Source organism: Suricata suricatta, chromosome 1 (assembly GCF_006229205.1).
Source record: "Suricata suricatta isolate VVHF042 chromosome 1, meerkat_22Aug2017_6uvM2_HiC, whole genome shotgun sequence".
Taxonomy (NCBI): Eukaryota; Metazoa; Chordata; class Mammalia; order Carnivora; family Herpestidae; genus Suricata; species Suricata suricatta.
The window spans coordinates 36,196,644-36,219,625 of record NC_043700.1 but is presented as its reverse complement, the minus strand read 5'-3'; the positions used below and the strand labels follow the sequence as shown (position 1 = coordinate 36,219,625).

General features: G+C 48.3%; 1 protein-coding gene across 11 annotated transcripts in view; it reads left to right on the top strand.

Annotated features, from left to right (window-relative positions):
* ANK1 (ankyrin 1) overlaps positions 1-22,982 on the top strand; it is a 213,958-nt gene that overhangs the window by 88,909 nt on the left and 102,067 nt on the right. Inside the window, exon 1 of one of the 11 annotated variants that reach the window (XM_029936392.1) lies at positions 22,836-22,940. The exons of the other annotated variants lie outside the window; for them this stretch is intronic. Within the exon in view, the coding sequence (XP_029792252.1) occupies positions 22,902-22,940 (39 nt within the window). The 5' untranslated portion in view covers positions 22,836-22,901. Of the gene's footprint in view, positions 1-22,835; positions 22,941-22,982 lie in introns of those variants that run through there. 11 annotated transcript variants of the gene reach the window in all.

Genomic DNA, 22,982 nt, shown 5'->3' with positions numbered 1-22,982 from the left:
ACTTCTTCTATTAATTGCATACACTTAAGCCTTTGTAATAGGATCTTGAATGGTACAGATGCAAGGGAATAATTCTTATCTTCATGGGATTAGTTGAGGATTTAGGCAACTGCAAGGAGTGGGATTAAGGGCAGGTTCATGGAATAGGGGCCTGGAGAGGGGTGAGGTGCTGGAAGAGTGGGCACAAAGGGCAGAAATGCTCATTCTTTTGCCTCAGACAGTGACTGGGCCTGAGATTCCTTCCTAGATGTCTGTCTGTTGCAAGATCTGGATCCTAGGCAAGCTGCCTGTCACAATGTGGAGCATGTGAGTCAATGAGTGCTGTCGGGCCGAAGGGGCCGATGGATTGCCAGATGTGAATACCCTTCTTGTGCCCGCGCCATGCAGGTGGCAATGGGGTCAGCCTGGGAGCTGGCCGGGCTTCTTGGCTCCCGTGCCAGGGCTGATAAAACTCTGCCCTTTTGCTCGACTTTTCAAACACTGTGTGGAATTGATGCCAAAACCTGGCCCTCAGACTCTCTATGCCATAGAATTGACAAGAGGCCAAAGGGGCATTCCAGGCAAGGTTTTATGGGGGTCTGTGCATAAGGGAGGCCACACAAAGTGTCCTCGGGCTGGCTCCCCGAGGCAAGGTCAGAGAGAGTTTCTTAAAGAAACTTAGGTGGGGAAAGGGTGATGTTTAAGTAGAGGTGAGGTTTCTCTTGCTTGGCACAGGTGTACTTTAGAGATCACATTTTCCATACATTGCATGTCTTATTAGCATGTGAAATCTCCACCCCTTGAGTTTTAGCATTTAAATGAGGGAAAGGTAAGTTGAGGGTAACCCTGGTGGCATCAGGGTCCATCTGCTACAGACCAGTTTGATCTGGATCTCACTAGTTCTTTCAGGTGACTGGCTCCTTCCTTTAAGTTGATTCCTATAAGATTTATTGCTCAAGAAACACAGATTCATGAGTTTTCTTTTAGGGAGTTTTTTCTTTATGGTATAGTTGCATCACATTAAGGTTTGGGGAGAGGCCCTGAGACCTGTCCCTATTCGCTATCAGAATAATATCATTTTTCAATATATCAAGTAAGCACTTTCTTTACATACTTTGTCTTAATGTGATCTACATATATATTTTTACAATTATTTATTTTTTTGAGAGAGAGAGAGAGAGAGAGAGAGAGAGAGAGGGCATGTGCCCGCTAGTGAGTGGAGCAGGGGCAGAGAGACATAGGGAGAGAGAGAATCAAAAGCAGGCTCCATGCTGGCAGCATAAGGGCTCAACATGGGGCTCGATCCCGGGAACCATGAGATCACGACCTGAGCCAAAATCAAAAGTCAGACACTCAACCAACTGAGCCACCCAGGTGCCCCTTAATGTGATATTGAAATCACCCTGCAAGGTGGGTATTATTATTGTCACTTTCCCGATGAAAAAACAGAGGCTGAGCAGTGAATATACTGGTCCAAGCCCCACAGCTGGGTTCCCAGCTTCTGTCTGTCCCCTAACTCTCTGTAGGTGGCTGCTGACAGGTACACATCTTCCTCACCTCAAGGACTGGTCACCCTGAAGTCATTATTAGATGTGTCTCTCCCCCTCTAATCAGCATTCCCAGTTACCAAACTTCGAAGTGCAGGTGGACTCACCCAAGCGGTGCTGAAGGCCGGTGGGCTCTTCAGCCAGACCCCCCAGGTTTGAATCCCTGTTCTGCCACTTTCTAGCTGGTCCGGGGATGGGGGAGGGGGACCAGTTATCAACCCTAATGCAACATACTAAGAACTTTGGAAATTTAGAAACTACATTCCTACCTTCGACATAGCTTCAGTTCAGGTCAACAGAGTTTACTGAGTAGGAAACAAGAATAAATCACCGTCACGACTGGGTAAGTGCTCATTAGGGGAGGCTGGATCGGGGAAGAATTAATTCTGTTAGTTGAGCAAGGGAGTTTGTCAGGGCAACTTCATAGAGGGAGAGGACTTTGAATGGCTTGAAGAATCGGTAGCATTTCACAAAGCAGGGTTTGGGAGGATGCTGGTTGCAGAGAAAGCAAGGTCAAAAGTATGGAAGGTGTGGAGGTGCCACGTGTATATGGGAAAGGGGCATGGTCCAGGTGTTCAGGGACAGGTGGGCGGTGGGAGAAGAGGGTGAAAGGTGGGCAGGGGCTAGACTGAGTTTCTAAACATCCGCCTGAGACTTTAGACTTTATTCTGCAGATATTGGAGAGCTGACAAAAGGTTTTGAGCAGCAAAGTGTCATGATCAGAACACTCCCTGTGGCAGGGTTCAGGAAGAGCAGTCATTGGAGTGGCAGGGAGTGGAAACCAATTAAGAAAATACTGCCAACCTCCAGTCGAGAATTGATAACATCCTCATTGAGGGGAGTGGCAGACGATTCACATTATGGAGTAGCTTCTGTGTACCGATCACCCTGCTATTTTGTTTACACCCCTCAGCTTATTTAATGCTCACAGAAGCCACATAGGAGTTACCACCCATGCTATAGATGAGAAAACGGAGTCTCCTTGCAGTCAGGAGAAGAAATAAGGTTGTTGTCTTAGGGGCGTCAACAGGCTGCTCATATGGGTGCCCCTGTGGTCTGGGATCTATCTGGTCCTCAGCTTAAAGGCTGGGTTACTTGTCTTTGAGGCACCATCAGAGCAGCATGTTTGGGAACTGACTTAATGCCAGTCCGAGTCACAGGAATCTGGTGTTGAGGCCAGCCTGCCAGCTTCACAGCCGGAGGTATGCCGTCTCTGGTCCGCCACTGTTCCTGTGTTCTTCCTTGTGTTCTCTGGTCAGCGAACTCCATCCCATTAAGAAATTCTACCCGGCATGTCAGTTATAACAGTGTTCTGGTAAGCACCAATCAGAGAAATTGGCTGGGGGTGTGGGGGGGATAATCTTAAAGAATAGGTCATCAAGACTGTGTTAAGGCCTGATGAGCCATTCATGCCCCACAGCCGAGAGCATCACGTTTGTTATAAATCGCTCATTAAACAACATTGGAATAGAAAATGAGTCTCGTCTCCTGCGTTGACGCCAATCTGATTGGAAGCAGCTGCCTGAAATGCCGTGTTCAGAAAGATTCTGAAGCCGCTTGTAGGCTGATGGGCAAGAGTGTGACACATTAGCAGCCTCTGCCAGGGCACCAGTTTGGGTGAGGGCAGGTGTGTTAGTGGGAGTGTTATTGTAGCCATTTCTGGGCCAGTATTGTTTACCTTCTCTCTCTCTTTTTCAACTGAGCTGTAATCAGATAAGCCACGTTCTAAGAGTTATGCATTTGAGGGATACCTAACCTCTCAAGACTTCGGAGGCTAACTAGTGTTCTGCATTATGCGTTGATTTTGCTGGCTATCCCTCAGAAGGTAATATAATATCACATATTAGAAAGTTCCTGGGGCGTCTGGGTGGCTCAGTCGATTAAGCATCCAACTCTTGATTTTGGCTCAGGCCATGATCTCATGCTTTGTGAGTTTGAGCCCTGTGTCAGTGCAGAGCCTGCTTGGGATTCTCTCTCCTCCTCTCTCTGCCCCTCCCCTGCTTGCATGCATGTGTTTTCTCTCTCTCTCTCTCTCTTTTTAAATAAATAAATAAATAAGGAAAGAAAGAAGGAAGGAAGGAAGGAAGGAAGGAAGGAAGGAAGGAAGGAAGGAAGGAAAAGAAAGTTCCCTGTCTCTCCTAGCTACCACTCTCAGGCTCTAGGGGGTTAAGTTCAGGTCAGAGAGCCAAGCAGTGGCAGAGTCTACATTCAGACCTGACCTGTATGAGCACAGCACACTGAAACAAAGGCGTTGTTGGTTTTTTTCTTGGCCTAATGAGTGTGACTTTCCAGTCGGTGTCCCCTGTTGGATTGCAGTTTTCCAACCCAACTTCTCCAAGCTTTTAATCGAATCAACAACAAACCAGGACCGTGTGCCCCCAGGCCACGCCTGCCCCTCCATCCCTATCTCTCTGTGCCAATCCAAACACCACCCATCCTTTGGGCCAGAGAAGGCGCACTGTCCTCTGCAGGTGTCAGTTCCCTCTATCTTTGGCACCCCTTAAGGTTGTGACCCTCATCTAGTAGTTGGTCCGTCTCTACTTCGGGATGTCTCTGGCACTAAATAAATACTGTGGAGTTAAAAAAGAAAAAAGAATGACTATTGAACTCTGACTTGTGTGTGTGTGTGTGTGTGTGTGTGTGTGTGTGTGTGTGTGTTGAAATGTGAAAATGTGGCAAATTTGTTGCTTTGAATGATTGGTTAAATGATTGCCCCAGCCCTACCTTTATTCTTCTCCTTATGAAATCCCTTATAGAAACAGCTTTTTATTAGAATTGCAGTTTTTCTCAGATTCAGTTAAAACACATTTGCAGCTGGAGTGATGCACTGACTGGTTAGATCTGGATTTTCAGTCTCCTCTAAATTGTCTTCCTTTGGGGTTCTGAAAAATCACTTGTGAATGCCCTTGTTTCTCTACCTGAAAAATGCAGGTAATAGCACTTAACATTGGCGACCACAAGGAGTTTGGTGTCAGGTGCTGAGTGAGCATTGTTCTAAATGTCTCAGGCACGATGTGATATTTAAATAGGTGCTCCCGGTTACACCAGCTGTACCCAGTCCTCTCTCCTAACTCCATTCGTCTGCAGCATGGCTGTTAGTAATTTTATTTCTAGCCTTTGAATAGATGGGATGTTTTGGAGCAAGAAGTGCATGGTGAAAAAAAAAGTGCATGCTGCAGCTTTAATTTCTTGATGAAGGGTCTTTATTTGCATCTAATTTTGTTTGCATAATGATAAAAATGCGCCCTGGATTAGGGACATCGCTGGGCTGCTTGAAGACCCCTCTGGCATGCCTTTCACACTCAGAGGCCTTCCTCTGAAAGGTTCCCCATTTCCTTATCCCCGTCGTGACTTGCTCTCACTCCTTCAGTCAGGGCCCAGAGCATTCTCTAAGTAATTGCTGAGCACCTGGGATGGCCATGGTCCTTAAAGCCCTGTTAGCCGGTAAGGAGGACACAAACCACTGTGATCTCAAAGAAGAAAGGAATCTACCAGAAGGAATACAATGCTTGGACATTCTAGGAGAGAATATTGCAAGCAGAGGCAACCGAGGGGAGGTCCATGAACACAGTGCCTTCAAGTGAGGGACAGATGTGATACAGACAGTGGAAATGGAGGAAGAGGGGGGAACTTGGAAGGGCGCCCCAGAGGGAGAGGCCACCGTGGGGAAAGACCCCAAGCGGTCGGTGCGTTTTCATGTTAACCTGGGTAGGGAAAGAAGACAGGTATGAGATCAGGCTGCAAAGTTAGCTGGAAAGTAGATAAAGAAGGGCCTGCCAGGGTGTTCAAAGAACCTGGAGAACAGTGGGGAGGAAGGAAGTGTTCTGAGCTGCGGGGTCCTGGCTTCAGTTCAGGAAGCGGGCTCTTGCAGCAGCTTGTAAAGTGGATGGGAGGGAACCTGGCAGGGGGGTGCAGAGTCTTCCAGTAGTGAAGTTCCGGCCTCAGGTGCCCGTTTGTTAAAACGGAAAGCTGTGGATTGATGGGGAGAGAGCAAGCTGAGGAAAGGAAAATAAGAGCCTCCCGAGCGCAGTGCCAGGCCCTGTTCTAAAACCCACACAGGCATTCACTCATTTAATTGCTGTGGGGGCCCCTATGAATCGCTGCACGTTACAGGTCAGGAAACAGAGGCATGGAGAGATTTAGTTTGCTCAGGGCTATGTAGCTAGGAGTGTTGGAACTGGGATATGAAGCCAAGAAAGCTGGCCCTCAGATCCTGACTCCTTAACCCATCCCTTATTCTGTTCTCCTGTAAGGAGACGCAGGATGAAAGGTGGGACTGGCCTCTCTCCTCGCTGACCTCGTGATGGCATCTCATGTGGGACTCCCGGGAGTGTACTCCCAGATGTTTCACTGGGGGGTGGGTTTGGCTCTGTGGCAGGACCATGGCAGACCCGCCTTGTACATCCTTCATATCATCATACCACTCTGCCCATCTCCTTCCGCCCATCCCTTCAACAAAGCCTCATTGGACCCACCGTTCACAGGCTCTCCCTTGTACCTTAAAAAACAAAGTGGAACCGCCTCAGTAAGTGTGCAAGCATCTGGACCCCAAAACAGATGCATCCCAAGATATTTAATTTGCAAAATGAAAATGAAAACCATTGGGTTTGGGGGGCACCTGGGTGGCTCAGTCAGTCGAGCGTCTGGCTCTTGATTTCAGCTCAGGTCATGATCTTGCAGGTTCGTGAGTTCAAGCCCCACGTCGGCTCCATGCTGACAGTGCAGAGACTGCTTTGGATCCTCTCACCTCTCTTTCTGCCACCCTCCCCCGAAAAAAAAAAAAAAAAAAAAAGAAGTGGGTCTTACCGAAGAGGTGAAAATGTCACACACCAAAATTCAGATATACAAAACAGGAAAATTATGGAACTGGTTAATTATATCCCCAAAAGGTATTTTGCTTTAAGAAGGAATTCATGAAATACAATTAGCTATTGCACTGAAGTTCTTCACAGGGTTAAAAAGAGTGGGGCAGAAAAACTGTGAGGAAGTCTGGAGGGCTGAGCTAGCTGGAGGGTGGCCAGAGTGAGAAAACCCAGCCTGTCCCGACGTGCTGTGCAGGGAAATAAGGAATTTTAGGGTCAGATACAGTGGGACACATTAGCTGATCAGGTTTTCGCCAAGTCTGTTCAGAGTTCTTACACACTCCCTTGTTTTGAGACTCTAACGTTAGAATTCGTGTTTCCCATATTTCCTTGCCCAGGGCACCTTTCGGGGTGGGGTGGGTGACATTGCACAGGGCTGGTGGTCCTGGGAACACACTTTGGGAAATGTAGAATCAGGCTACACCGAGAGGGTGGTGTTCAGATTGTCATTTTAGGAGAGACCTTGGTAATTGGAGCACATTATATAAGCAGGAAATCACCAAGGAAGGGAGTCTGGAATGAACGGTGTCTGGGGGAAGCCTTGAAGGAACAGGAATGGAAAAGAACAAAGAGACTGGAAGAAAGTCCCTAATTGTCACCAGGGTACCACTGGTAAGAGGGAGGACTCACCCCATGGTGGCTGCAAGGTCATTGCCAGGTGAAAGGTGGGGTAGAGCCACAGGGAAGCAGATTCCAATCTTCCGTGAGGAAGGACTTACCAATAATTGGGACTCTCCGGGGAGGAAAGTGACCAGAGGCCTGTCAGAATTTTCCAAGGAAGGACAGTGGTGTGGACCAGGAATAGGGGTTCAATGTCCTTGGAAAGGACAGCCTTGAATGATGTGATTGCAAGATAAACGGCACAAAGAGGAAATGGGGTTTGGTGAACTGCATGTGTTGTATTCACTTCGTTGCCCAGTTATTTTGCTGAAGGTTGATTTACTTAAATGTTGTCGAGTTTCTTTCTCCTCCTGGGTCTGTGGGGCCTCGGTAATCTGCATGGTTGGTTTAATAGCTCTCTGTGGAAATGAGAAAATCATTGAATCAGGCGAAATGGATTTCGGATGAGCAAAGGAGCTTTTTCTGGTGTGGATATTTTGGGAATGCCTATGCTGTTTAGTATACACAACAGTTAGAAAGCTTGGGACTTTCTGATCAGCTGGTGTCTAATGATCAAGGCAATGAAATACTTGAAATTGTATGGGCTGAATAGGATGGAATTCTTTCATCTAATTTGGGACCTAGATTTGCATCCTATTTACTTAGTGTTGCATAGGTGATTAGAGATGCCCTAACTCTAAATGTGCAATATGGGATAAAAATTAATATATGCAGTGTACTGTAGTTTGATTCAAATAAAAGGTTTATTTTTTGACTCACCAAGAATCCAAGACCACCTGAGATGGTCCTCATAGGTGTTAGGGAATATTGGGGGAGCGGCAGGGCCTTACAAATATTTAGAGACGGGCCTACAGGATACTGAACCGGCTCACTCAGAATGATGTCCCCATTGGAAACAAGATCTCATTTTGTGGAGGTGGAAGCTGGCGAACGGGATGTTGGGCGCCTTGCTTGCAATCACTCAGTGGTTGGCGGCAAACAGCTAGAGATTGGCGGAGGAAGCCTGAAGGGGAGCAGCCTTTCTTCTCCCAGTTGGAAAAATTTACCCAAAACACAGCGGGCACATCTTCCGCCGGCACAGATGAGCTTCCCTACAACAACACCCAACCCCTTTTTGGCCCTACGTCTTGGCTTTGCAAGTTTGCATGTTTGATTTAACGGCTGTCTGTGGAAATATTCCTTCTTCCTTTGGGCGGTCCCATAGCAGGGGTACACAGTGCCAGAGCTGGAGTGTGCTGGGGGACAAAACATCGGAAAGAAGAGGGCATGACAGGCAAGCCCCCTAGCTGAGGGCCTCCTGCATCCTCAGGCTGGTGCTGGGGGAGGGGTGGGGAGAAGGATGTGGGAGGTAGTCATATGAATGGCCCAGTCTCCCTAAACCAAGGTCTCAGCAAGTAGTGACTAAGCTCCTGTTTTGTACCTAGCCGCTTAAAATCCCAGTGATTTAAATCCTTGGGTTCACTAGCTTCATTCCCAGTTTGGCCAAGGGCTGTTTTGACTGCTCTGCCCTTGACCTTAATTTAGATGGGGCCAGCCACCAAGCCCCAGCCGCCTGCTTCAGGGGAGGGAGTTGCAAACAGCCATGGGTCCCTCAGCCCCTACTGAATTAGCTCCTTCACCCCCCGACACTCGTTCTCACCTCCCTAACCCCGGGCTCTGAGGTCAGACCTGAAGTTGACATCTGCCCCATGGCTTTGGAGACCTTCCACCCTCCCCTGGCCCTCCGTTCTCCTTCCTGCATTGGCTCTTGCTGTCTGGGTCCTGTCCCAGGAGGGGCAGGGAGAAGAGGCCACCCAAGCCGACCCCACGGATGAGCTTCCGAACATGTTGGACTAGAAGACAGAGGACTGGTCTGTGGTCCTACCTCTGACTCGCATCCTTCCGGGAGATGAAGGGTTGTTCCCAGGCCCTGAAATCGGTGCCTTTCTGAGCTTGCAGCTCAGAGTTCAGTTTCTGTTGGGTTTGGGAATGCATGCTTCTTCTTTTGCAGAAGACAAAAGCAGTGTGTGAGGAGAGAAATCAGAAGTGGACAGAGAGGCAGGAAGGGTGGTGAGATCAGTGCCTGAGCACCCAGGGCTCGGAATGCCAGGGAAGGTGGGTCCCGCTGAGCCCTCCACGCCTGTGACCCCTGGGATGTGGCACTGAGCAGAAGGCACCTTGCACAGCTGCTGTCTGGGGGTGGTACCTGTGGGATTCCCCTGAAAAGAGCCCTTTGGATTGCACAACGAGTGCCACGGGGCAGGGTCTGCGGACGGTGCAAAGCTTGCTGAGTGTCTAGGAAAACTGCTGAGGGCAGGGAAGGTTGAGGTGGCCGAGATTTCGTGGTGAAGTGCAAGGCCACAGATGAACCCCCCCCTCCTCGTCACTGACAAAACATCTGACTGGGTTTCACCTCCTCTCTCAAGCCTTCCAAAGAGAGCCTCCAGTTCAGACCCAAAGTGGTGGCTTTTTTTTTCCCAAAGAGGGAGACTTTCCACAAGAAGCAGAGGGCAGAGACCTTTCTCATTAGGCTTTCTGGTTAGGGACATCACCGGTTTCTTAGCGAGGCATGATTGCAAGTTAAATGTCTCTGGACACTCTGGACACTTTGTGTGTGGCATATTCTCTCCCCTCCCCCAACTGCCTGCACTCTCTTTAAGGACTCCGTCCGGTAGACTAGAATGTACCTTCTGGGGTTTGTGGGGGGCTCAGTTGGTCAAGTGTCTGACTTCTGCTCTGGTCATGATCTCAAAGTTTGTGAGTTTCAGCCCCAAATCAGGCTCTCTGCTGTCAACGCAGAGCCTGCTTGGGATCCTCTGTCCCTCTCTCTCTGTTCCTCCCCCACTCACTCTTGCTTTCTCTCTCTGAAAAATAAATATTTTTAAAAAACAGAATACACCGTCCTGCAGAAAAAAACAGTGTCCAACAGTCCCCTGCCCTCCTCACCATCCTCTCTCCTCCCCAACTGCCAGCCCTAGAGTCTAATGCCCTTGGATCCACTGTTTGTCTCATTGTCTGAAGCTGCCTTCACAGGGACTGTCCACGTATGTGCACGTGCACACGCACACACACACACACACACACACACACACACACACACACACACGGGCTCCCTCAGAATGACCTGGCAAGTTCTGGAGCCACCCAGGCTTTGGGCTCCTGGAAAACCATTATTACCCTATGCGCCCCATAAGCATCGACCCACTGAGTGGTAAGAATCTAGCGAAGAGAAGAGTCTGCTCCTTTCTGCTCCCCCCTGGGTGGGGTGTAGGAGGATGTCTCATCCTCCAGGAGGAGAGGGGAATAGCTGAATGCTGTAATAATGAGTCACTCAGGTTAACTCAACAAACTCCTACAGGCATTTGAAAAATGTTAATGCTACTTATGAATTCAGTCAGAGTCCAAGAGGAAATAATTGAAAGTTACTGGTTAAAAATCGAGAGGAGGTGAACTTGGGCCTCCTATCTAGTCTGATTAGCCAGCTGTATTCCAGGGTGTCCCCGGAGAGGCCCCCGGGGTCCGTTTCAGCTGTCTGTGACTTCAGCTTCCCTGATTGGCCTCGGCACAGGGTAGGCACTTAGCAAATGCTAAATAATAATTAGGGTAAGTGGCCTGGGCAGAGCACCACTGTGGAATGCACCACGCTGCCATTAGTGAACAGAGACCTTCCCTGGCATTCTCTCCTCTCTCTCCCAGCCAGAACTGACATCTCGTTTATTTATGGCTCTGAGTTCCTGGGCTTTTCTATCCTTCCACAGTCTCGTTGTCCACTAGAGCTGAAGGCTTGCAAGAACAGGTTTGGCTCCAAATTGCTGAGTTCAAATCCTGACTCTACCACTTACATGCTGTGTGACCTTGGGCGAGTTTGTTAATCTCTTGGTGCCTCTGTTTCTCACTCATAAAATAAGGACAGTTAGAGCACGTACCTTCTAAAGTGGCTGTGAGGATTAAATGAGTTAGCACTTGTAAGATGCTTAGAACAATGCTTACGACATAGTAAGCACCCCCCATTTGTTTCCTGTTACTGTCTCTCTCTTTCTTTTGGTTCCTCTACCAGTGAGTGCTTCTAATTTCTTGTCCCATGGGTATCAAAAGATCCATAGAAGCTGTTGGTGTGGAACAAGGCACTCCAGACCCAGCAAGAGGCATGCCTCGGTGGTAGCAGAGAGCTGGGGTACAGCACTAGAATATTCCTTGATTACATCACAACCTTTGCATTTCCAGAGACCACACACTATGTCTGCCTGCATTCCGCTCTTTGTTCCAGCGTCACCTCCACAGAGAGGCCACCTGTGTCTGACACTATATCCCACCTCACTCTCTGTTTCCCTGTGTGATTGTCCTTTGTGGCCCTTATCACTTCCTTGTAGGATCAAAATCTCATTGCTTGTCCATCCACTTAACCTCTCTCCTATTAGAATGCAAGCTCATTGAAGGCAGGACTTTTGTCTCTCTGTTCAGTGCTGTATCCTAAAGAGTGTCTGGCATCTAACAAGCATACAGATAGATATGTTTCTTTAAATAAGCTCTACACCAAATATGTGGCTTGAACTCACATCCCTGAGATCAGAGTCACATGCTCTATTGACTGAGCCAACCAGATGCTCCAATACAGATATATGTTTTTAATGTTTTATTTATTTTTGATACAGAGAGAGACAGAGCATGAGAGGGGGAGGGGCAGAGAGAGAAGGAGACACAGACATGGAAGCAGGCTCCAGGCTCTGAGCTATCAGCACAGAGCCTGACGCGGGGCTCGAACCCATGAACGTGAGATCTCACCTGAGCCAAAGTTGGAGGCTTAGCCGACTGAGCCACCCAGGCACCCCCCAATACAGATATTTTTTAAAAAAACGTTTTAAAGTTTATTTATTTAGAGAGGGAGGGAGAGAGAGCAAAAGTGAACACAAGTGGGGAAAGGGCAGAGAGAGAGGGAAAGAAAGAATCCCAAGTAAGTTCTGCACCACCTGTGCAGAACCCAACGTAGGGCTCAAACTCACAAACCATGAGATCATGAACTGAGCCAAAGTCAGATGCTTAACTGACTGAGCCACCCAGGTGCCCCTAGATATTTCTTAAACAAAGGAATGAATCCAATAACTATCACCTAATTTTCCTGTTTGCATAAAACCTTTGTGAGAGATGGCAACTCCCTTCAACCTCACGACAGGAGACATTTAGCACATTAAGAGCTGGACTACCATTTGGAATTAATTATTCTTTTACATAATATTTACACAGTTCCCTAGAGTAGGCACATCTGTTTTGTTGCCTTACATATATATTTGTATTTACAAGTGTTTCTGGACCCATGTGTTCTATCTTTAACAACCAAACACCTGGGGCACCGACTCCGAATTGAAATTGAGCCTCGTGACTTTCTAAAAACCGGCTGTCCTTAGGCTGGTTCACATCTCACTGCTGGATAAAGGATTGCTCTGAGTGCTGTGGCCTCCTCTGACCCTAATTAGCCCCTCCTTTGAACTCCTGGCTCTTCTTGCTGGAACCTCTTGTTTGGCTTTACCCGTGCCATGGGGGCATCGTGTACTGAGTCTTTACCCCTTTCCACATAGCTATGTCTTTATCTCTACTAATTTGCCATCTTCCCTAGGGTAGCAACCATGAAATATGCTATTTATGTCTTCCATTGGGTTCTTGGATTGCACACAGCAATTCAACAGTTCATATCTGAATAGAAGAATAAATGAATGAGAAGACCTGTCAGTACCACCACCAAGTCTTTTGTTGCTAATTTATCTCTGTTACCCTCACCCTAAAAGCATTTGAGGGACCAAAGGCTGATATGGATATTGGCAATGATTTTCCTTTGGAAATATTGATCAGCATCTTTGTATCTCATTTCAGAAATCCTGGAACTCTCTCTCTCACTCTCTCTCTCTCTCTCTCTCTCTCTCTCTCTCTCTCTCTAAGAACCAGCTCAGTCATTACAAAAATGATAATGGGCTTTTTAGTGATCCTTGGTTCACTGCCCATTTCTCTCATTCTTTCTCCAATACTTAATGCACCTTTATTTAGCAGTTCAAGGTCAGGGGTGTGAGAAAGGTCATCCTGAAAAGCAGTTTATAGAAGTAGAAGTCAGGTTGATTTTAAAGTAGAAGTAGGATATTCATAAAGTCATAAACCTTTAGATATGGAAAGCACATCAATGCTTCTGTAACATTTTCTTTAAAAAGATATGAAGGCAAGGTTTAGAAAAGGGACCATCTAGACACACGTCATCATTGTACAGATTAGAAATGTCCAAATGAGCGACATACCTTGGGATTCACCCACTGTAGGTGGGGATTTCTGCAGATAAGCGAGACAGAGAGAAATGCAGATGTGGCTGGTGATTTATAACTTATTTTCTCCTCTTTTATTTCAGTAATTATGCAAGGGGTGATGTAAATACTGTATGAAAATATATCTCAAAGAGAAGCCAGCCAGAATTCACAAGAGGATTAAATAGAAAGATAATGGTCTCTATTCAATTATTAAGAATAATATGATGAGCCCCGTGTGAAATATTATGTGCGGCACCTGATCCTGTTGCCTTGGTAGTAAAGAGAAAAGAGGCCCTGGGAAGTGGAAGGCAGATGCCAAGGTGTTCTTCAGTGACTACTGCTAAGTACCCTGTTGCGAAAGGGGCTTAAGAGGATCTGAAGGAAAGAGCCTGTCGTCCAGCTGTGAGCTGTGAGGAATGGCAAAATTCAGGGGATGGTAGCCAGGCCAGGTACTGGTTAAATTGGGCTTAATTGCTTTGAAGAGTTTTGGCTCCACGCAGAGAAAAGAAACCTCTTCAGTCAGCATTTGGGTCTGCCCCTGACCATCAGGGCCCTAAGGAAGGGGAAAGAAGTCAGTGCCATGGCAGAGGGTCCCTAAGGACTCCACCACCTCATTATCCCTCCCCAGGGCCAGCTGCCGAGGCTTAGCACCTGCTTCCTCGAGCTGCTGGTTCTGAAGTGGATATTCCTGAAGTTATTATAATTCTGGAGAACTCAGTGGGAGTAGACTGGGATTGTTTCAAGACTCTCCGTTTCTCCAACCCTCTGGGAAGAGGCAATCTTGGCTCAGTCACCTCTCATTAATCCCTTTAGGGCCTAGGGTCCTATAAACATTTCTGCATTGAACATGCCTCTGATCGGTGGCTGGTCTCTCTTCTGACTAGCGGGAATGTCCAAGATTCCAAGGGCCAAGGGGCCCTTGGTTGCACTCAAATTTCCAAGACTGAACCATTCTTCCTGGGGAATACTGAATTTCACTTTTCTTACCTACCTTAAAAATACCTTAGCTCATATAATCAAGCAAAAAACCAGAGTTTTCTCTTCCCTTTGCTTCATGCACAGCCCAAAGCATCATAGTGCTCTTGGGCAACTTTGGGGGAAATTACCAAATGCTGCTGCACCGTACCTTGCCTTCTGTGAGATGGGAATCCTGATGGCAGCTTCTTTCTAGGGTGGTTGCAAGGATTCGATGTGCGGACATCTAAAATACTTCGAACGGCACCTGGCTCTTAAATCTGAGCTGTTATTATTTTTAGATCCTTTCCCCTTCCTGCTCTTTTCTCTGTAGCTCATTGTCACCAGAGTGAAGTATTATGGGCCCAAGGGCAGGGCAGAGGGGTCACAGGGCACCATCTTCCCAGGCCCCAATTCCTAGTGGAGTCAACACTGCCTCCACCAAGCTGGGGAATTCTTGCTCCAGTGACCAGGCAAAGTTTGGGGAGCACAGGCCCCCCTGGAATTCTTTAGACAGGTCAGGCTGGCGATGGGCTACCCATCTGGCTTTCTCTCTTTAGGGAGAATTGTTCAAATAAAGGAGAGGCCTCAGCGGATCTACTGGTCCGCCGTGTAGGGCTCTCTGAGCAGACACTTGGACATCCTTTGGAAACTGAGCCATGGGGCTCACTGCCAATAGCCAAGCCCATGGTAGCATGTCCAGATGTGAAGTGGGTTTGATTTTGCAGTTTTTCCAGCATATACTAGTCTTCTTCTCCTAACCAGGAGGCTGCAGAGGAAGGTTTCCATAATGTGTGGGAGCTCTGGACAGAGTGTAGTAAACTGGGCCATTCTGGCAGTGCATCTCGTACATGGTTCCCAAAATGTGTGTAATTTCCGCCCCAAATCTGGGCTCCCCAGTCAGCAGCCAGGAAATATGTTCTGAAGTGTTGGTTCTGGGCCTCACACGATGGTAAAAGTGAAACATGGCAACGGGGACATTGGCCAGCATGCTTGATGAGGTGGACGCCTTTAGAATTATATTCATGCACCCCATGACCTGTCAACACCCCTCACCCACATAGAGAGATGGGGTCTGTTTCAGGCCCATCGGCATGACCACTTTGGGGGGTGAGGAAGCAGACTTGCTTTGTTTGGCCTGGGTGGTAGTTTTATGCTAACGGAGATTGTGGGGGAAAGGCTGGAGTTGCGTAGCGGGGTGCAGGATCCTTTCCTGCTGCACAGGCCAGGGCTCTTCCCCACCTAGGAAGTGACTGGTTCCAACACTGTTTCCACGGGGGTCAGAGCAGCATTTGGGGAAATGAACAATTTGGCCAACCAGCTCAGAACATCTGATTTTCTTTTCCATGGATGTGACTCATCTTAAAATATGAACTGAATGAATTTCTTTGGATTCTAGTTCAGCTAACATTTCTTGTGTCTCTGGGTGTGGGGTCTGTATCATGCTAACACTCAAGTATGTCGTGTTGACCCAGCCTGGCTGGAGCTCCCCTTGACCGACTGGAGGAATGTGATCCTGTTCAACCGAGAGACACGTATTAGTGCTGCTTCCGTGCTGGGTGCGGAGATGCTTGGACAAACAAAGATGAGGAGACCCCTCATCTCATACTTGTTTCCATGCCTGGGTAGCCCTGGCTGGTTCTGGAACTGCTCGGCAGGCAGAAGCCGTTGGCTTATTCTCGAGGCATCGAGTTCTTTAGGAATTCCGGCTCTATTTCTTATCCAAAACCAGAAATGGATACTGAAGTTGAAATTTGTTGTTGTACAGAAAACATTCTGCTCTCTTCATCTGGTTATTGGCTGAGAAACAGTGACGTTTGGATGTCTGTTTGCCTCTCACTATTGGGAAAATAATCCCCGTAGACTTGCCACTGGGTCCACTTCTCTCCTTTTTCTCCAGCACAGGGGCAGGATTTCTGGGGTGCTGGGCACAAAGACCACTGGGGAGGTCAAGTTTTGTTGGCCCTTCCCATAGGCAAACTCTTGGCTCTGAGCTTGGCCATGTGGGGGCTGGGGGGGGGAGTGGGAAGGGGTAATTCAGAACGTGATTTGAATATCAGAGAGGGAGATGACAAATATACTTAAAAAATACATTGATTTTTCACACCAGGAGTGGGGACATACCCAAAAAATCTCAGTACTGAAAGAGGGACCAAGAGCATAAAACCATTTTCTAAGTTGAGGTCTCTGTGTGGAGTCAATTCCACCGAGGTCATGTCAGAGTGGGCTTACAATTACTGAAAAGATCCCTTTGGAAGGACAGTCATTATCTGACCCCAGGAATAAGTGGAACCCCTGTGTGTATGTGAAGAGAAAATCCTAGAGTCAGCTTTGCTGTCCCCCACCTCCCTCGCAACCATCTCGGGTTTAATGCTGGCCCTCTCTGGATTCCCTGTAGCACCTTTCTCATGGGTTTAAAAATAGACTCCGGGCCTGCCAACCCTCTTAAAAGGAACACGATAGAGATCAGTGCCAGTGCTAAGGGACCTGATACCCGGCTCTGATCACCTCCCTAAATAGACCCCACACTTGGGATCCCTTGCTCGAGGGAGGCGGGGCACCTGGGGCCATCCAGCTGGCCACTGGGTGCCCTCCACACAGAACTAAATAGCAAAACAACCAAGACGGTCTTTTCTCCTTTCCCTTTCTTCTCTCACTATTGAGAAGCTTAAGAAGGAAGTACAAGATCTGAAGGGAGTCAGACCGGATTTCTCAGTCCACTCAGTGTAACAGCTGCAGCCCGTATTCTGTAAAGTTCCTTCGCAGTTAATCAGTGGGCAGAGGGGGTGGGGCTAGTGCAGGGGGGTGCAGTGGTGTCAAGATGAGGAATAACATTTTCCCAGCAGCGATGCTCTTGATGGTTTACAAAGTCCCCAGGGTGGTTGATGCCTGGCTCTAGCAGCGATAAAGCCTCCCTTTCTCAGTAAAGGGTGGAGTTCCTGGTAGCCACTCTTATCCTCTGTGCTCAGAGGCTCCGGAAGCTGGGGCACCTCCCTGCGTGGATGCGGGCCGGACCGATAGAAGAATGGTCCGGAGCAGAGTGTACTTGTGAGCAGGCCGTGTGCTGCAGCCAGCAGCAGGGAGGCCGCAAGGGGAGCTGTCAGACCCTGCGCTCCGCTGTACACACGCCTGAGGCTCGTTTCTTCACTGCATTGAAATGGTGCATCCTAAGCCCAACTCCATCGCTGTGGCAGAGCGCTGGGGGCCCTTGGGGTCCTGTTCACTGCCATGAATGTTTGACCTTGGACAAGCTGTAATGAGGCCCTATTTTTCCAGAATAGAAACAGGATCAGCAACACCCCATACCTCTGGGCGGTGGGAAGGGTTAAGCTTTGACGGAAGCTTTAGTTGAGAAGAAGGGGAGGAGAGGAGGAAAAAAGGGTGTCAGTTGTCACTTACTGAGTACCTGCTGTGTGTGGTAGGCATTTACATTATTATATTATTTTCTTATACTATTATTATTTTTTGTTTTTTGAGAGAGAGAGAGCATGCAAGCAGGGGAGGGGCAGAGGGACAGGGAGGGAGAGAATCTTCACGTTCAGCTCAGAGCCTGATCTGGGGCTCGATCCCACGACCCTGGGATCATGACCTGACCTGAAAATCAAGACTCGGACGTTTAACCAACTGGGCCACCCAGGTGCCCCTCCATTATTTCCATAATACCTGGAGAAGTGAGTCAAGTTATTTTCATTTTGTTGATGAAGAAACCAATACTCAGGAAAGTTAGTTCCCTTATCCAAATTTACACAGTTCAACTGCAGAGCAGTGGGCCTACTAACTTTGAGTCTTTGAAGGCTGCCCAGAGAACCAAATGGTGCCGTTGTTACTAAGTTACTTCCACGTCTGAGCTGGAGGAGGATTAAACCAGAGGAACAGGAGGGGCACATCTGTCCTTGAATTAATTGCAGGGGAAGAGCAGTGGCTGCGGCCCAGCGCTGGAGGCCTTTCTCTGGAATCCTGGGCCTGCCCTGAATGTCAGCTCTCACATTCCTTGAGATGGGAGCCAGCTTGTGTCCTGACTGGCCACTGGCTGAAGCTGCCTGTTCCTGTCCCCCCGAAACATTCTGAGGAGGCACAGTCATCTGGGAACCCCATGCACCTGGGATCCTTTGTTCCAGGCTTTTGAGCAATAAGATGTGTTCTCCCGGTTTGTGGAAGAGCTAGATTCTTGGAGGAATTCATGGCAGGGGCCTCGTAGACTGTCCTGGGCTCCCACTCCACTCAGAGGTTTTCTGTGTTATACAATGAATTGCTTCTCTTTCTTCTCCCGCACTGTCTCCTCCTGACATAGCTGGATGTGGCCTAGAGGACAGACTCCACGGCGAAGCCTCTAGCATCTCATTATGCTCGTCTGCCGAAGGAACTGCAGAGACAGTTGGTAAAATATTTAGTGGGATTGGAAAAAACCTGTAGACGCTGTGAAACTGTAAGATGGAACAGGTAGTCCTGTGTCCTTCTGAGAACACCTGGTTTTTTCTTTAGCCCATCCATTCCTTTCTGTTGCTTTACTTTGGTTTCAGCGATTGTCACCTGCAGATCTCCTGACGCATCAATACCTGCAATAAAAAGTACAGCCTTGGGGCGTCTGGTGGCTCAGTCAGTTAAGCATCTGACTTCAGCTTGGATCATGACCTCACAGTTCATGGGTTCGAGCCACGCGTTGGTCTCTGTGCTGACAGCTCAGGACCTGGAGCCTGCTTCTTGCTTCTGATTCTATGGCTCCCTTTCTCTCTGCCCCTCCCCCACTCATGCCCTGTCTCTCTCAGTCTCTCAAAAATGAATAAAAACATTTAAAAAAATTTTTTTTTAAGTGCAGCCTTTAGGGAGAAAAAAAAAGCAACTGGCAGGGAGTAAGATGGTTATTTGTCGTCCAAAGGTGTGGTCATGATGGAGGGTGAAGGGACAGTCAGCTCATGGGGAACATAATAATCCCTTATCTTTCTGAATGCCTAGAGCTCAAAGACACCATGACAAGTCATTTCGTTTCTTCTGTGCTTCTATATGCCATATCCAATGGTGAGTTATCTGTCTTTGCTATCCTGAAGGGTACCCAGCAAAGATTCAGCCCTTTCTGAATAATGAGTTGTGTTAAATCATATCCCCGACAGCTGGAAAGTTCTTCCCGTCTATGCCTAATGTAAATCTTCTCTACATCAGTTTTTAACCCCATGACATACTCTTTCCTTATGACGGTGGGTATGCTATCTTCAGACATCGGTCAGCAGGCATTTATTGGGCACCACTGCCCAGCACTGTGCTAATCATAGAGGGGGGCAGATGGAGAAGGTGAGAGGGAAGGATTGGGAATATGGAACCTTTGAACCAAGCTGCCTCTACCTGTGAGAAGCTTATAATGGCATCATGGTGACCGGGCTACCACGCCTGAGAGAGGCACCATATCATTAGGCCTGTGCTGGGGTTCTGCTGCCAGAGGGAGGCCTTAACATCTGAAGGGCCAAATCCCTTATTCTCCTTAGTATTGGTCACGTCAGCTCCTTCATGTCTGAGATCGTTTCCTTCTCCTCTTGGGCCTTGCTTCTTTGCATATTTAAGTTGTAAAGTCTCAACCTTAATGAGATCATGGGTAACATCAGGAATTCATGACAATCCTAGGGCACCTGACTGGCTCAGTCGATTGAGCGTCTGACTTCAGCTCAGGTTATGATCTCGTGGTTCATGAGTTCGAGCCCTGTACTGGGCTCTGTGCTGACAGCTCAGAGCCTAGAGCCTGCTTCCGATTTGTGTCTCTCCCCCTCTCTGCCCCTCCCCTGCTCTCTCTCTCTCAAAATTAAATAAACATTAACAAAATTTTTTTAAGAATTCTTGACAGTTCTGAGTACTCAGGTCCTCTGACAGTATCAGCATCTTTCCCATTACTCTCACAGTACTTTGAGTTGTATTCAGCTTCTGGCCCTCTGTAATCTCATCCTTTTTCTCTGTGGTTGTATAAAACCCATAGCACTGAATGGAACAAGGAACACTGGACTTAGAAGCTTTAAGATCTGGGTACCAAAATTAGACTGGAGACGTTTTGCTATGTAACTGAATATTTCATTTTACTTGCAAGGTCTTAGTTTATCTCACCTTTAAAACAGATATTCTGGGAGCACCAGGCTGGCTCAGTTGGTTAAGCGTGTGACTTCAGCCTCAGGTCATGATCTCACAGTTCGTGGGTTTGAACCCCCTGTCAGGCTCTGTGCTGACAGCTCAGAGCCTGGGGCCTGCTTCTAATTACATGTCTCCCTCTCTCTTTGCTCCTCCCCTGCTTGTGCTCACTCAGAAATAAAAAAATAAACAGATACTCTGTATGTAAAGAACTCTCAAAACTCAATAATAAAACAAACCACCTGACTTAAAAATGGGCAAACGATTTGAACAGGTATGTTACCAAAGAAGATACGTGTGTGGCAAGTAATCCTCTGAAAAGGTGTTTAACACCATTATCTGTTACACAAATGCAAATGAAAGCCCCAGTGAAATGGGCGTCTGAAGTAAGACCGGCCATACCAAGTATTGGCAGGGACGTGGACCTACTGGCATGAGGGAGGGATCAGGATGGAGAAGGAAATTTTTGGAGGTGATTCTGGAGTTTCATTATCATGACTGTAGTGATAGTTTTATGGAGGTATACATATACCAAAACTTACTAAACTGTATATTTTAAATATGATGTTTATGGTATAGCAGTTAAACCTTAATAGAGCTGCTAAAAAAGTGGTTTGTCTTTCATGGTACGAGTCAGTTGTATCAGTGTTTGAAAGTAGTGCTCGTATTCTTTATCTTCCACTTGAGTAGGGCGTTTTCTCTCTCTCTAAATATTAATGTTGAGAGGTGCTTTAGAATCCCTTGAGATATTCCACTGGGCTATGATCAGGGCTGTTCCAGTAACCATGATTTATTCATTGACACTCTCTATGTAGAAGACTTTAGCAAATCTGAGAGGCAGTTTTAAGAGGCTCGGGGCAGGAGACCTGTCGGGACCCGCATGTTAACAATGTGCGCTTGGGGAGAGAAGGGCTGGGTGACTTCCCATATCCGGACACCTTGCCCTTCGGTACAGCAGTGCAGGTGTTTTCCAGCCCCCTTTCAGAGGTGGCCTGTCCTAAAGTTCATCCTCTAATGATGTTCAGGGCCTCAGACCTGGAAAGTTCTGATGCTATAGTCTTCAAATGCCAAATACCAGGGTTTTTTCACATCCTGGGGAGGAGTTGGTTGCATTATACACTCCAGATCACTCTTTTTGGACAACATACAGACCTTTTCTCTTGATCTTTATTTATCCCCTTATTTGGGACTTTCCTTTAATTGCTGAATGGCTTTGAAGAGCACTTTACTTTGGGAAACACTCTCAGAGGTTTTCCTAACCTTCTGGATCATGCTGCCCATTATCTGTTCCTGGCCCTGAGTACACTTTTGTTAGGAATCTTGCCAGTGCTGTCAATGGAAGGGCTTTGGGTCAGCTGGACCCTCCATTTACTAGTGGTGATCATGGTCCTGACCCTCTCCGGGCTCAGTTCTTTACAAGCATAATAGCATCATCTACCTCATGGGGCGGCTGTGAGGATTAATTAAGGTAAGGCAATATGTCCATCACCTAATAGGTGCTCAGTGTGTTAATTCCTCACCAACCCACACACACAGCTCAGCCATACCTATGCCAAGGCAGGAGGGGTGGAATAAAAGCATTTGGTGTTGTGTCTAGACTGTTATTTGAAGAGAACATGAGACCAGGCTCATGATATAAAACATTCATGGTCTGAACAAGCAATCTGGTGGGGGGGGGGGCAATTTCCTGGCATTGTTTTTGCTGACCTGTTCTTAACAATCTGGCGTCACCCCCAAGACTTGGCCACCACCCCTCTCCCGCTACATGCTTTTGACATCTACCCCTGAAATGACCTCAGGAAAAGGTGAGGATGGTCCCGGAACAGAAAACTGGGAGCTTACTCCAGCCCATGCAGCCGATGTTTCATTACTATCATCAGACTTGAGGGATGAGGATAGTAGTTACAGATCTGTGTCCTGCCTCTCAGCCTCATTTCGCATCAGGGCTCTCTGGCAGAATCTGGAATAGGGTGATTAGCTGGTATCTCAGGACACGATGTAAGAGCTCAAAACATGCAAATTGGTTATGGGGCATAAATAGACTGTGCTGAGCTCACCCTGGCTGTCTTTGCAGGCTCCGGGGCCCGTTCACTAGGGCAGTCGGGGCGGCAGGAGGCAGGGCGGGAGCGCCATGCAGCTTGGAGCTCCTCACCTCCATTGGACGTATGTGCCTCCCTTCTGCAGCGGCAGGACGCTCGCTCCCCGCCCGGCCGGCCGGCACCTGCAGCTCGGGCCGCACCCCCAACCGCACCCTCCACGCACCCCCTCCGCTGGGCTTGGCAGCAGGTGCCTTCTCTCCGGAGATCGCTTGGCATTAACTTTCCCACCTGACATAATCATGGAGAGAAAATGAAGAGATCCCATTAGCGGCTGGCCGGCCGGTTGGAGGGCGGGCAGGCGGGCGTAGGGTCCGGGCGCCCGAGCCCGAGCCCGAGCCCGAGCCGAGCGGAGGGAGCCTGTATTTTTAGCCAGATGCCGCGTAACTTGCTGGCGCTCCCCGCGCCGCCGAGCAGATAACGGGGGAGGGGGAGCAGGGAGCCGGGCTCGGATTTCAGCGCGGGCGCCGGACGATGGCAGCGAGACAGGGCAGGTCCGGTCCAGACCCTGCGGTGAGTGGACGGCCTGCTCGCGGCCGCTCGGGCGGGGAGCTC